At 40.0% G+C, this 15596-nt stretch overlaps 1 protein-coding gene across 1 annotated transcript in view; it reads left to right on the forward strand.

Moving 5' to 3' along the window:
* Positions 1-14203, forward strand: part of zdhhc8 (zinc finger DHHC-type containing 8) — a 55328-nt gene extending 41125 nt beyond the window's left edge. Inside the window, 9 exon segments of the mRNA NM_001044406.1 lie at positions 123-280; positions 1908-2080; positions 3820-3922; positions 5538-5629; positions 7094-7229; positions 8191-8305; positions 8591-8709; positions 10350-11374; positions 13965-14203. Coding sequence (NP_001037871.1) covers positions 123-280; positions 1908-2080; positions 3820-3922; positions 5538-5629; positions 7094-7229; positions 8191-8305; positions 8591-8709; positions 10350-11374; positions 13965-14148 — 2105 coding nt within the window. The 3' untranslated portion in view covers positions 14149-14203.
* Positions 14204-15596: the final 1393 nt, after the last annotated feature.

The following is a 15596-nucleotide window of genomic DNA, read 5'->3' on the forward strand; positions in this document are numbered from 1 at the left end:
TTAGTTTTCAGTTTAGTATTCTTTTCCTGCAAGAATGTATTGCGTCAGTTCTGCCCGAATGAGCATGCAAACCTCCAACTTGATTGATGTCTTTAGCCTCTTTGATGTATCTCTCCTTACAGCTGATGAAGATGAAGACAAGGATGATGATTTCCGAGCTCCACTCTACAAGAATGTGGAGATCAAAAGAATACAAGTACGGATGAAATGGTGCGCCACTTGCCATTTCTACCGGCCACCCCGTTGCTCTCATTGCAGTGTTTGTGACAACTGTGTAGAGGTAAGACCTCACTCTGTAGCATGAAATCATAGCAGGGACACAGCCACCCCTTAATAGAGCAATGTGTGTGTGTGTATGTATATAATGTATATACAGGTATGGGATCCCTTATCCGGAAACCCGTTATCCAGAAAGTCCTGCCATAGACTCAATTATAAGCAAATAAATCAGATTTTTAAAAATGATTTCCTTTTTCTCTGTAATAATAAAACAGTACCTTGTACTTGATCCCAACTAAGGTATAACTAATCCTTATTGGAGGCAAAACAAGCCTATTTGGTTTATCTAATATTTAAATGATTTTTAGAAGACAAGTTATGGAGATCCAAATTACGGAAAGATCCCTTATCCGGAAAACCCTGGGTCCCGAGCATTCTGGATAACAGGTCCCTGTATAATATATTTTAAAGGAATACGGTCATGGAAAATGTTTTTTTTTCTTCAAAACACAACAGTTAATAGAGCTTTTCCCGCAGAATCCTGCATTGAAATCCAGTATGATTTATCCAAAAGCAGATTTTTTTATATTTAATTTTGAAATTTCACATGGGGCTAGCCATATTCTGCATTTCCCATGGTGCCACAGCCATGTGACCTGTGCTCTAATAAACGTCAGTCACACTTTACTGCTGAGCTGCAAGTTGGAGAGATATAACCCCCTCCCCCCCTTCATTTCGCCCCCAGCAGCCGATCAGCAGAATAATGGGAAGGTAGCAAGATAGCAGCTCCCAGTAGATATCGGAATAGCACTCGATAGTAAGACATCCAAGTCCGGCTTGGGACTCCTCCAGTTACATGGGAGTTGGAGAAACTATAGGTTACCTGAAAGCAGTTCTGATGTGTAGCGCCGGCTCCTTCTGAAAGCTCAGACTCGTGGCTGCCTACACACCAATATTACAGCTAAAAAAAAAAATACATTTGTTGGTTCAAGAATAAAATTTTAAATGGTAGAGTGAATTATTTGCTATGTAAACAGTGTAATTTAGAAATAAAAAGTACACCATAAAAATCATGACAGTATCCCTTTAAAATAGTGCACTGCAGATATGATATCCCTGGTACTACCATCAAAAGAACCTTTAAAAAAATAAATGGAGCACTCATAAGACTAAATTATGAAAATTATCATAAAACAGTTTATCTACTTGATGGTTCAGTCCCTCCAAGGAACCTTGCTCAAGACAAACAATTTCATAAGTTCCCCATTTATCTGTATGTATATACACATTTGTGATGTGTTTGTGCTGTGTATCTGCTAAGGTCACTGACCCTACCATGGACAATGTATAATCTAGGATCTCATAGCCCAGTGGTAATTAAAATATAATTGTTTATACACTAGCAAGTTTGGATGGGGTTAGAGCTAGGATGGCAGCAGAATTCAGCCACTGACACAGCACGTACTATATTTGTATACAAATACTGTTTGTCTGTTTGGCAGGAATCCTGATCAGGCTACTGGGCAGGTAATTGTTGACTGAAAATGATTAAAATGTCTTGATGCACTCAGACTGCTATGTATTATAACCTGCTAGTATATGGGGTTTGCTGGGGGCTACATTGCTATGTTACTCTTTTTGCATTTGTTTAAACAAATATAACAGAGCATGTTTTTTTTTTTCTCTAGGATTTTGACCATCACTGTCCTTGGGTGAATAACTGCATTGGGCGTAGAAATTATCGCTATTTCTTTCTTTTCTTGCTGTCCCTGAGCACCCATATGATTGGGGTTTTCTCCTTTGGTCTGATATTTGTTTTGCACCATTTGGAGGTGCTGGGAGAGGCTCACACCAGCATCACGTATCCTTTTATATGGTACATGTAAAGAGAAATCTCAATTTCTATGTTTGATCCATTTAGATTCAGGTTATTAGTGCATATTATACCTGCACATAAAAGTGGAACTGCACAGGCCCAGGCTGCCGCCATATTGGCTTGTCTGTATTATGTTTTGTGTATGATACAAAATAGTAGTTAAATGTGTTCAGGATTGGTCAGAAGTCTGCTCACAGCTAGGACACCACAGATGTATTTATTCATGTGTTTGTGTGTCTGCCACACATCTGCAGTCATTTGTAGTATTTATTTTGTTTACTTATTCTACATTTCAAGGGGAACTCCACACAAACACAAAGTAAAAGTAAACATAATTGAAAAGTAAACATAATTTTAAGCAAGTTTGCAATATACATCAGGTAAAAAATATAGAGCCTTTACATGATTTTTAATGTAATAATATAGGTTGGTTTGGAAAATTTACCTAAACCTGTCCCCCCTGTTCTCCTACTGATCTGATTCTGCTTGAAATTTAAAGGAATACTGTCACAGGAAAACCATGTTTTTCAAAATCAGTTAATAGATCTTCCCCAGCAGAATCCTGCATTGAAATCCATTTGTCAAAAACACATTTTTAAAAAACACATTTTTTTTTACATTTAATTTTGAAATTTTATATGGGACTAGCCATATTTATTTCCCAGGGTGCCACAGGCATGTGACCTGTGCTCTGATAAACTTCAGTCACACTTAACTGCTGCACTGCAAGTTGGAGTGATATCACCCCCCTCCCAGCAGCCGAAGGAAGGAATCCAAGTCCAGCCTGAGACTCCTCCAGTTACATGGGAGTAGGAGAAACGATAGGTTACCTGGAAGCAGTTCTCGGGCACCATGCACTGAGATAGATGGTAGAGAGAATTATTTGCTGTATAAATAGTGTAATTTAGAAATAAAAAATATACTATAAAAATCATGATCGAATCCCTTTAATAGTAGTAGTCTGTCCTTGGCCTGCCTTAAGCCTGCATCTTTCAAATCCCACATTTCCCTGCACATATAATGTGAATAAGGAAAGTAACATTACAGTGCAATGTACTGTGGGTTATGTAGGTCCTGCATGCTGTCTGTAAGCTGTGGAGAAGTGGTTTGTACCATCAATGTTTAAAGATTTTTAAAAGATCTTTTAGTTATGGTGGGACCAAGCTTATGCTGAAACAATCTTTTAAAAAGTACGATTTGTCAATGAAAACGACAATTTCTAACTATATCGTCTAGTTGAAGACAGGAGAACTGCCTGCTTACTCCTGCAAACAGTTGGACAATGGGCACATATCATTGCTAACAATGAAAATTTTCAAACCTGCCCAATCGATTTTCTGACCGATGTTGGATGAAAAATCACTGGATGTGTGATCATTTGGTTCCCACTAACGTGACGATAATTTGACAGATTTGTTGGATCGCACTGAAATTTTTGAAGAAACAGGTTACAGTGATACAGAGCTTGGGAACTGCTAGTTTTCTTGTTGTGATCTGATCATCTTCCAAAACAACTGACTATGGATAAAGTTGCCAAGTTCCCCCCAAAATCAATAAAACAATAAAAACAATAAGATGCATTATATACTGCACTAATTTATGGTAAAACAAAAAAAACTGAAATAAGTAATAAATACAAGAATAAATCCTAGGAAAATAATCAGAATTAAGCACAGATATCTTAGATGTTCAGTATTGAGACATTCCTTAACGTGAGTGCTCAGAATATCGGTGATGTGCGTAGCTGGGCTCTTCTTTATTCCTGTTATTGGTCTAACGGGTTTTCATATTGTCCTTGTAGTACGAGGTCGGACCACAAATGAACAAGTAAGTGATGAAATCCAGGAACAGAGAATTCCTACTTTCTTTCGCCAAGAAAGCTGATAATGTTTGGTAAACCCATTTTTAAAGTGGTATAAACCTTAAAATATAAAATGTCCTTTTGTGTAATTGTTTTTCTTGATGCATGTTTTTGTTTAAAGGAAGCCAGGCTTCCCCTGATTGCAAATCAGACAGTAGTTTTAAAACAATGGCATAGAGAGCAATTCAGAGTGTTGTCAGAGAAATTTCTAGTTCAGGGGGTACCAAAATGCTTGGAATCACCCCTTATTAATTAGAGTGGCAATTGCCTGGTCTTGTGGTCAGGCAGCCGTTGCTCAAGGACTGTGTTTTCAATCCGCAATTGCCAGATCCTAATCTGTGTTCACATGGATGGTAAAAAAACTGTACAAAATGTCAGACCTTTTCCAACTGTCTCCTCAGTGTGTGTCCAAATAGTCAAAATCCAATTGCACATGTTGATATTCATTGTATCAGCATTCCAGTATCATGATATGGGATTTTCTGTCTCAGCTGATATTTCGGGGAGTTGCTGAATGATTGTATAAGCCCATTTAGCTACCAAAATGTAGCCAAAATAACCTGACAGGTGACTGGCCATATGTAGCTGTATGCAAGGGCTATCCTTTGGGCTAATTTTATTCATATAATATAACACAGTGTTTTTCAACCTTTTTTGGGCAAAGGCACACTTGTTTCATGAAAAAAATCACGAGGCACACCACCATTAGAAAATGTTAAAAAATGTAACTCTGTGCCCAGCAGCAGTGCCCCCCTAGTACATTGGTGCCAAGAGCAGTGCCCCCCTAGTACATTGGTGCCCAGCAGCAGTGCCCCCCTAGTACATTGGTGCCCAGCAGCAGTGCCCCCCTAGTACATTGGTGCCAAAAGCAGTGCCCCCCTAGTACATTGGTGCCCAGCAGCAGTGCCCCCCTAGTACATTGGTGCCAAGAGCAGTGCCCCCCTAGTACACTGGTGCCCAGCAGCAGTGCCCCCCTAGTACACTGGTGCCCAGCAGCAGTGCCCCCCTAGTACATTGGTGCCCAGCAGCAGTGCCCCCCTAGTACATTGGTGCCAAGAGCAGTGCCCCCTAGTACATTGGTGCCCAGCAGCAGTGCCCCCCAGTACATTGGTGCCAAGAGCCAGCCCCCCTAGTACATTGGTGCCCAGCAGCAGTGCCCCCATAAGTCAGTGTGCCCGGTGGCCCCCCCTAATACATTGGTGCCCAGCAGCATTTTACTCTTCGGCGGCTTCAGCAGCATCTTCCCCTCACGCGCGCCGCCTCTGCACTTCTGCCTACACGCGACCGCACACAGGCCCTTTTATAACGTTGCGCCCCGTGCGTACTGACGTCACCCGTACACACGGGGCGCAACCAATGACAGGGCCCGGATTTTTTTTTTTAAAGTAAAAATTGCGGCCCTGCCTACGGCACACCAGGCAACATCGGTTGAAAAACGCTGATATAACAGTCCATAAGAGCCCTATCTGTTCTGCCTATTAACTGCAATCATCTTGTGTACTGAAACTTCTCTTGTTTACTCTTGACATTGACCCAAAGACTGAAGTTTTATATTTAATTGTATATTTTGCTTCTGCTTAGGTGACAGGGAAGTTTCGTGGTGGAGTTAACCCCTTTACCAGGGGATGCTGTGGGAATATACAGCATGTACTTTGTAGTCCTTTGTCTCCCAGGTAAGTGTATGTTTAGCAAAGGAGCATTACTCTTTCTGTGCATTGCCTGCTATGTTGTATTGGTTGATTTCATTTGCAGTTGTAAACTGTACACTCCTTTAGTATTTAAAGGAGACATATACAAACAAAGTATGATGGTTAAATGTAATGTGTACAGAGCCTTTATGTGAACATTTTTTTTCTATTTATGATCAGGATCTAGCACATTAACATTGCTCGCTAATGCATAGGTTTTATCCATAAACTGTAAAAAAAATAGAGGCCTGTTTATCACCATAAGGAGTGTAGTTCCTACTCATGTGTTTGTACAGAATAGCAATGGTCTGTTCACACAAAAAAGAACAGTCTGTTTAAAGGAGAATAACTTTGTTAGAAATTTCCCTTTAAGACCTCCCAGCTTTCTATTTCATGAGCGTGCAAACACACATCACATTAGAACCAATAGATGTCTCTCTATACACCACCCCACCGTGTCAGACTGGGATGCCAAGGGCTACTAGAAAACCCTATAACAGTGATTCCTAACCAGTGGCTCTTGAGAAACATCTTGCTCGCCACACCTTTTGATGTTGTCCCCAGTGGCCTCAAAGTAGGTGCCCATTCTTTCATTTCTGGTTTGGAGACATGTTTTGGAAGTAAAGAAAGACAGTTTTACTCCAAGCAGAGACTCCTGCAGTTTAGTAGTCCACATGGGGCTACTAAATAGCCAATTGAAGTCCTTATTTGGCATCCCCAAAGAACTTTTTTCATGCTTGTGTGGCTCACCAACACTTTTTCCATTTCAGTGTGGCTTACAAGTAAAACAAAAGTTGAGAATCCCTGCCCTAGACCATAGACCTACTCATTATTTGTACTCCTCTCCATATTCAACCACTTTATTGTCCTAGTCTCTTTGAATTATAAGATATAAAGAAATCTGTTAGCCTCTTTGTTTTCAACCAGAAATAGGGAAAGACCATGAAATAGAACAATTGTATAGGCGCAGGAGAGCCCAATGAAACCTGGGCCCACCGGTTGTTTTCACTATATCCTGGTGGACCAGTCTAATACTGCACACTGCAGGTGAAGCAGAGTGTATCTTTGACCATTTCGTTACTTTGACTGTGTATTTTGACACTTCTATTTGACACTCTATTTTGTGACATACCATTGCCAGACGCCTATTAGCATGTAATACTTTGGACATAATAAGTAATAACAGTAATAAAAGATCTAGTATTTGTGCCTGCCATTTTTTCAGGGAAAATTTGTGATAAAATACAAGAAACTGTCTTAAGTCACGTCCTGTTATAAATTATGGGGATTGCAATGCTTGTGTTGTACTTCAACAAACAAACTGAGACTTTTCGGGGATTTTGTTGAGTTATATTTTCCCTGATGAAAATCATGGTTCTGAAATGCATTGTGTGCTATTATAACACAAGCCTTAAGGGTAATGTGTTTTTATTTTTGTCTTCTGTCTAGGTATATAGTTGATCCAAAGAAAAGGCCTTCAGTAGCTTTAAAGCCTCCTTTTATCAGGCCAGATGTGCTGTCTGAGAGGCAGATAACAGTCAAGATTAGTGACAATGGGATCCAAGCCAATCTGCATCGCTCTAAGGTACCATTATTAGTCAAAATGAAGAAACAAAGTTGCTCTTTCTGGTGGGTCTTAGGATCTGATGGGAAAATCGAACCTGTCCAATTTATGGCCAGATAACGGTCGGGGAGGCTCGGCGGCGGCCCCATACATGGGGAAATAAGCTGCCATATCAGTCTGAAGGGGCTGAATTGGCAGCTTAAGGTGGCCATACACATAGCAATAACGATATTTTGTTCGTCCATTGGTCGCATGAAAAGTTGTTTCCACTGACGTTCAGGGATACTACCTCCACCTGCCAATTCAGCCCTGAATGTAGATTTTGCTCAGGTGCCGATCAAAATCTTTTAACTCGCCCAATCAGAGAGAAGACCAATATCCTCAGCCTGTTGCAATATCGGTCACCCCTTTGAGCTGCCATACACGCACCGAATATCGTACGAAACAAGGTTTTGTATGATAATATTGGTGTGTGTATGGCCAGCTTTAGATCTGCCCGTGTATGGCCACTTTAAGTTGTTTCTGCATTACTTCTACTACTTTTGCTTATTAACAAAACCTTCAGGTCCTAGCTTTGTCTCTATTAATATCAGCTTATCTCATCTCACTTAACTATGTCCTTAGTCTGTCATATTGTGGGACATTAACACACTTTATCATCTTGTGTCACATTTGACATTTTGTCACCAGGACAAATTTACATGGTAACACAATAATGGGTGGGAATATTTAGTAATAGCATGGACAAAATCATCCCATGGCATGGGATTGTTTTGGGAAAAAATATATTTTAATGTTGTTTTTTTGTGTTTGGATAGGAAAGTGTAATAAAATAAGGTCTTTTAGGCTTTGTGGTTCTATATTTATGAGAATGTTTTAGGTGCCAATGAAACTTTGCTCACTCCATTCAAGTTAACTGTATTTACAATTAATTGACATCATGTACATTATTCATGTTTTTATTTTTTCATTTTTTTTGCAGTCAAAGGGAAGCCTGGAAGGTATTAATGACAAGTCCCTTGAGCTCCAGACTATGCTGCCAAAAGGAGACCCAAACAAATATTCTGACATGAAGGGGTCTGTGGTAACCAGTGAAGGTAAAAAGGACAAAATCTTGGGTCACAATACAAATGTAAAACTAGAAATAAGATTTCTAGAACCAAAAACAAATATTCAGTGTCACTAGCTCAGTTTAACATAATCTTGACAGTATGTGGGCTTTGGTGTGGTAACAAAAAGGTAAGAAAGGTTTAAAAATGGGCTCCTTTTATTTTCCCAACTAGGACATTTTTTACGAATCTGTGATGCAAAGCTCGGTCTCGGTTATCTATTATATGCAGGTCTCACAAGTTTATTCAATTTTTTTTTCTCCAATCTCTCAGAAAGCAGTTTGTCTCCAAAAATAATAAACCCACCGAATCCAGCAACTCCAGCAATGTATAAGTACCGACCACCTTTCAGCACCAACTCCAAAGTGCACTACCATACAGCAACTGAACAGGTGGGTTTGGGGGGAAAAGCCCTCATTCTAAATTGCATACCAGACCTAGAGCATTCCTGTGTTCCAAGCATGACTAATGGGACAGTTTATTGGTTAGCCACTTTTTTTTCTTTTTGTTTCCTTCAAAGTACCCAAGTGCCTTTTCTTACCTTCCTTATTGCTTATATATACAGAGATCCTTAATTCTGTTCTGTAACCTTATGGAAATCATTTTATGCCTTTTTGTGCTGTTGTGTTTTGTGTTTTTTTAATGTCAGAAAATGTTACAATGTGTGACTGTAAAAAGGATTTGGAAATTAACTGAAATGCTTAGCTTTCCCAGCAATAGGAATGATGATGTAGTGTCTGCTGAAAAGACACAATCCCTGCAGAATACCATAGTTATAACAAGGTACTGGAAAACTAGGTCTTCATTAAAAAAAAACTTTTTTGAAGCACATTTCTGTGCTCTATATAGCTTTTAAATAGTGTTGTTCGTACTTCATAGATTACAGCCACAGGAGCAGGCTGTTGTGTGACAGCACAATCTGAACATCTTTGCCCAATTAACTTAGTATTACCAGGTATCCCGAGTACTAGCTGTATAGGGAACCTGATGTTCTCAACTGCAGCAATCAGGAGTGGCTTCCAGCTGAAGATTTATCTGGTAGAAGTTATCTAAGCAGTGCCTGGTCTTAATTTTATGTTTTCTTATAATTTTTTCTGTCCTATCGCTTATGTCTGTCATGTTTTGTTTTTATTAATAAGACATAACTGATTCCACAATTAAAAGGACTTAAGGAACTTAAAGTGCCTCTGCTTTACATAATGGGTGGTTCACAAATTCAGACTTTAAAGGCCCCCATACACGGGCCGATTTTTTACAGTCAAACGACCGATTCCCGAACGATCCGATACTATCGTTAAGTTATCGTATAGTTGATGGTGTGCGAACGATTGTTGGCCCACTAATCGACCCGACATTATCGTCCCCAAAATCGATCGGCCAGGTTTAAAAATTTTAGTCGTTTAACGATAAAATCGGCCAGTTGGTGTGAGTGTCAGACATTTGTCTTCGAACGATTGTTCTCTGCGCATGTCATGATTGCCAGCAGCGGAAGTCAATGAACATAAATAAATAAATACCGCTTCAGCCCCGACATTGGATCGTACGTAGATGTACGATCGTACGTATTTTACGATAATGATACGATGAAATATTTTGCAAATTATCGTTGCCCGTGGATGGCATATCGTATGGAAACCCGATCGCCATACGATCGTTTGTCGATATAATCGTTCGTCGCACAACGAGTGAAATCGCCTCGTGTATGGGGACCTTAAGTTTCAAAATCCATTACGTAACAATGAAACAAGGTGAGGGAGTGGTTGAATTACACTGTTAGCTTATGGGGGGGATAAGGAACTGGTCTCTGCAAGCACAGGGAGAGACAATCATGTTTTTCTGTGGAATTAGGTATGTCTGCATAGAAATAGTCATTTTTTTTATTTATTTTCAGAAGTTCAGATAGTATTTATGCATGTTTTCTACACAAAACCAACTAATTAACTTATGTGATAAAGAAGGGGTATAATATGATGTCTGTTCTTTTTGCATGGTAGTGGAGGAAAAGCTTTTAGACTTTGTGTTGTATTTCCAGATTGCAGTGCAGGAAGGTCTACAAGACAACATGTTTCTGGAAGATGATTGTCGGAGTACTGATTATCAGTCAGAGCCAAATTTGGACATCCCAGAGTACCGAAAGAACTCTCTTCACAAATCTTACCAGTCCTCACCTCTACAGATTGACCCCTTTGCTGCAAACTCACGGTCCTTGAGCCTGAAGAACTCTGGCCGCCGTGAATCTGAAAAGTTACCTTTACAGCTGGTAAAGTCAGAAGGTGGCACCATAACACCGTACAAAAGTGTCTTTTCACCAAATGCTTTGTCAAATCGCAATGGAAGCTTATCATATGACAGCTTACTCAACCCCATGTCTCCAGCAGCTAAATGCACTACACAAACAGCTGCAGGCTCTGTGGGTTACCACTCCCCATATATGTCTGCCAAGATGTGCCACTTGCGAAGTGGAGAGCGTCAGGTGGCACATGGATTCAGCCCTGTGCTAAGCAGGGCAGCTGAGCATCAGCGAGAACCTTCTCCAGTCCGTTACGACAACCTCTCTAAATCCATCATGGCTTCAATTCAGGAGAGGAAGGAGATGGAAGAACGGGAGAAGCTGCTGCACTCTCATACGGATTCCGTTTTTGCAGACTCTGGAGTCTATGATACTCCAAGCACATATAGCCTGCAGCAGGTCAGCTCACTCTCTGAGAACCCCCGTGCAGGACGGTATGGGTCTAAAGACAATCTGCTGGCTGGAGCACCCAGCTTCAGCTCCAGGAACCCTGTACTTCAGTCTTCTGTATCATCACTTTCAAGCGCAGTCTCCCGAGCCCCTAGGACTTCCACCACCTCTTTGCAGGCTGACCTGGCCAATAATAATATCCAGAGTCACCAGCCCTTGCAAGCTAGAGTGAGCAATGGATCGTATAAGTCCCCTGGTCACCAGGCCCCATCATCGCCTTCTGGTATGCCCAGATCACCTTCTTATGGGGGAGCAAAAGCAGTCACATTTCTCAACACTATGGAGTTTGGGGAAGGGACTTCTATGCCTATTCAGAGGTAAGAAAATGTGTGTCAAGAGATTAGCCTGATACAGCCATTGATGCATTCACCAGAAATCAGCCAGTAACTCACTGGGCACAATATCTTCAAAATGTGTGGTAGCTGCCTAAATACTTGCTCTGTCACAGGCATCACTGTAGACTAGTTATGACATCATTATGCAATGATTGTACAATAAGTGGTACAATTCTTTGTATGTAGAGGCTACTGGTTGTACTCTACAAGTAAAAACTTGCAACAAAGTGTTCTGTGCTCAAGATAAGTTATTCCTTTATAATACACAAGAGCCATGAATACCCTGTAAATTCTATCCGGAGCTTAGTGATGTCATCCAATATAATCAGTGCTTAGTGATGTAATTTCTGTCGCATATCTCACTGAAACTTGTGGATTATAATAATGTACACCCCCATCCTGACTTTTAATATTTTTACAATAGGGGGTACATTATTCATTACATATTTTACTTTTTATTAAAAATAGTACATGGAAGGGTAATTTACATAATAGAGGGAGGTTTTTGTACACAACAAGGTTACAAATATTTCATGCAAGTCATTCTGAGGGCGGTCCAGGAGAATCTAGAAATGCAGGCTGGGGTCTGATTTCCTTTAAATATTGGTATAACATTTCATGTACATCAGTTACAGTAAATGATTCCTTGGCAAGGATAATAATGATGAAAATGTTGTATGTACATCCGATGTATAAGGTTATACACTTAATATGGTAAGATTTAGGTATTAATCTGCATTGTGTTGCGCACCTAATCAGTAACAATTTATAAGGGACCGGTAACCACACCAACTGGAAGGTGCCGATTATGTATAATGTAGAAAACAACTGTATTTGTGGAAGCAGAATGGCAGTGTCTTGCCTAATAACTGATGAACTTTTTAAAATTGTTATTCATGGCTACAGACTTATGTGTCTATTATCCCTCACCATGATCATTTCATATACCAAGCTTGCTGCTTAAAGGAACAGTAACACCAAAAAAAAAAAAAAAAAAAAGTGTTTTAAAAAAGTGTTTTAAAGTAATTGAAATATAATGTACTGTGGTCCTGCACTGGTAAAACTAGTGTGTTTGCTCCAGGAACACTACTATAGTTTATATAAATAAGCTAATGTGTAGCCATGGGGGCAGCCATTCAAGCTGGAGAAAAGGAGAAAAGGCACAGGTTACATAGCAGATAACAGATAAGACACCATTGTATTCTACAGGGTTTATCTGTTAGCTGCTATATAACCTGTGCCTTTTCTTCTTTTGAATGGCTGCCGCCATGGCTACTCACCAGGGTTTATATAAACTCTAGTAATGTTTCTGAAGCAAACACAAAACTTTTACCAGTGCAGGGCAGCAGTACATTATAGTTTGATTTCTTTGAAATATATACATTTTTTTGGTGTTACTGTTCCTTTAAGAGATTTAGATTCCCGTGTATTGTGACTGGCCTCCGGCACTCAGAAATCTGATAGAAAATTGATAGGGATGGGTGTCCATGATCCTTTTAAAGGGGCAGTACTAAGATATTTATTATGATATATATATTCTTAGACCTTTTACTGTTGGTCTTCATTTTTTATGGTTTTTTAAAAAAAAAAATTGTTTTTCAGCTCCACCATCTGGAATTTCTGGATGCTAGGGTTCAATTTACCCTAGCAACCAGGCATTGGTTTGAATGAGAGACTGAAACATGAATAGGAGAGGGTCTGAATAGAAAAATACAAAATAAAAAAAAAATAGCAATACAAATTGAAGCCTGACAGACCAATAGTTTGGCTGACAGGGTTGGTAAAAGAGGCAGAAGAGGAAGGATAATAATTTAAAAAATCATAAAATCCGGGCAGGTGAAAAGTTGGTAAGAATAGGATGTTTGATCACACACTATAAGTTGATCAGATTAAACTTGAGCCAACCCTTTAACAGTTATTATTGTTCATTATAATTAATTACCTCCTACAAAAGGAAATAGTAATTAAAACAAGGTGCTTAGCTAATAAGATAATTAATTAATAAGTACTTTATTACTAAAAACAGTCTAATCAAATGGAACTAATTTGTCAAAAGACAAACTTACATCCATTAAATTTTATTCACAAATGTCTAGCGTCTATACTTTCTCTTCTAAACCTACTCACATAACGTGCTAGGGAGCCCTGGGATGAATCCCCATCTTAAGGGGGCATTATTTCCAGAGTAGTGATGTGCAGGTCGACTAAAACTCAACCCGCCTGAACCCTACCCATCCCGGCTAGTACCATATATTTCTAGATCTGGGCCCAACCAGCTGTAACCCGTAAGGTGCAGGCAGGGAGAGCAGGTGGAAAAGCTCAACCCAAACCCACCTGCACATGACTATTCTAGAGCTCTTTTTGCATGTAGCATCTGCACATGTAACTGACTTGCACCTAATGTATCAAGCACTAACATTCTATCCAGTGCCAGTATCATGGTCACATAGGAATTGATACAGTTCACACACTGGCACACTCTGGTGGCCAAAGTTACTCTGAAATATACCAAATGTATCTTACATTTGATTTCTGGGCTTTCATTAACTGTCATCTTCTGTTTTATTTTCAGGGAGGATTTGCAGGTAAAACCACCTCACGGTAAAGTAAATGGACAACCAAAGGGTTTAGCAAGGGCTGAATGTCGGCTTGGATCCACTTCTAGCTCCCAAGGCAACACAGTTAGCCCCTCCAGACATTCTAACGTTAAGAAGGTCTCTGGTGTGGGAGGCACAACATATGAGATATCTGTGTGAGGGACACAACCTTATACCTTGGCACCGTGAGGACTGCAGGCAATGAACCAACATTAATAAAAAAAACAAAAAACAAATAGCATTCTGCTGGCCCCTTTGGTCGGTGTGCTAAAACCTTGGTAACACAGGAACTCAATGGTCGGACACGCATGAGGATGTGCAAAAGGATAGCTACACACACACACAAATATTAAGCCATTGTACGTGTGTCTGTCCAAACTACAAAGACTTTATTTTAAAAAGTTGTGACGTGAGAGCAATGGAACAGCTCTTTTATTATTATTTTTTTTTTTTTTTTTTTTTTAATTCTGTTTCATTTTGGTTGGGAAGTTGCAGTGTGTGTGTGTTTGTGTGTGAGAGAGAGAGTGAGGGATGGGCATCGTGGACACATTGAATACTGGAGAAAAGAAATGGGCAGGAGTTTTGGTTCAAGTTAGAAGAAGAGGAAAACTGCCACCATTTGTCAGAATCCCAACCCTGGATCTACCTTTCCCCTGAGTGGGATTAGTGTGTTCCTCCTACCTACTTTTGTGCAGTGTGAAGTTTATAGCACCCCCGCCCAGTTAGTCTGTGTGCATGTGTATTTGCCAGATAAAACCTAGAAGGATTAAAACTGGTTTTTAAGGTCACAGCAATTGTTTGCTCCTGAAAGTGCCTACAGTAGGAATGTGCAACCTCTTGCTCTCTAGATGTTGTCAAGTTGTGGCTCACTGCATCCTGCCAACTGCTAAAATCTGGGAGCTAGAGTTCACCAATATATAGAGGGTTGCAGTTTTCTTGTACCTACCACGCATAACAAAGTATCACATTGAGGTTATCTCAGGAGAGAATAAGCCCTTCTAGATGAGACACCTGTAAAAATTACATAGCCAAGGAAATCTTCTAAGAACAGGTGTCTAAGCTGGTGTTCCCAAGCAACCCCAACATCCTTCAGCAGCTGGTAGGCCTGTGGGATGGGACATTTTTGACACAGAGAATGCTTTGCCAACATATATGGGTTGTGCTCTCTGTGAGATGGTTTTGGGTTGATTTCATATTAAATGCTTTGCCACAGTTACTTCACTAAAGCCCGTTCTGTTCCTCTCATAGTGGCACCGTAGATTTTTTTTAAAATTTTACATTTCATCTCTTATTTTTTACATGACAATTTTACATTACATATTCACTTTTACATCAGCTGTCAAGTGAAACCATCGCTTATTACAACGGGGTTTATTGGTACCTTGGTTTTAGGAAACCCAAATGCTAAGATAAGGCCTATCTATCACACTGGGAGGTAAGAAGGTACTACTGGTCACATGTCTCCTGTGGGGGGGAAATAGGTGTTGTTGCACAGGAGGAAACAATCCAGCCTATTTCTACAGGATGCAGCATCTTATTTTGCAGTGTCACCTAAGGCTTTATAGTAGTTTGCAGTGGTTCCTATTTATGAGCTTTTGAAATTACAC

The sequence above is a fragment of the Xenopus tropicalis genome, chromosome 1 (genome assembly GCF_000004195.4).
Source record: "Xenopus tropicalis strain Nigerian chromosome 1, UCB_Xtro_10.0, whole genome shotgun sequence".
NCBI lineage: Eukaryota > Metazoa > Chordata > Amphibia > Anura > Pipidae > Xenopus > Xenopus tropicalis.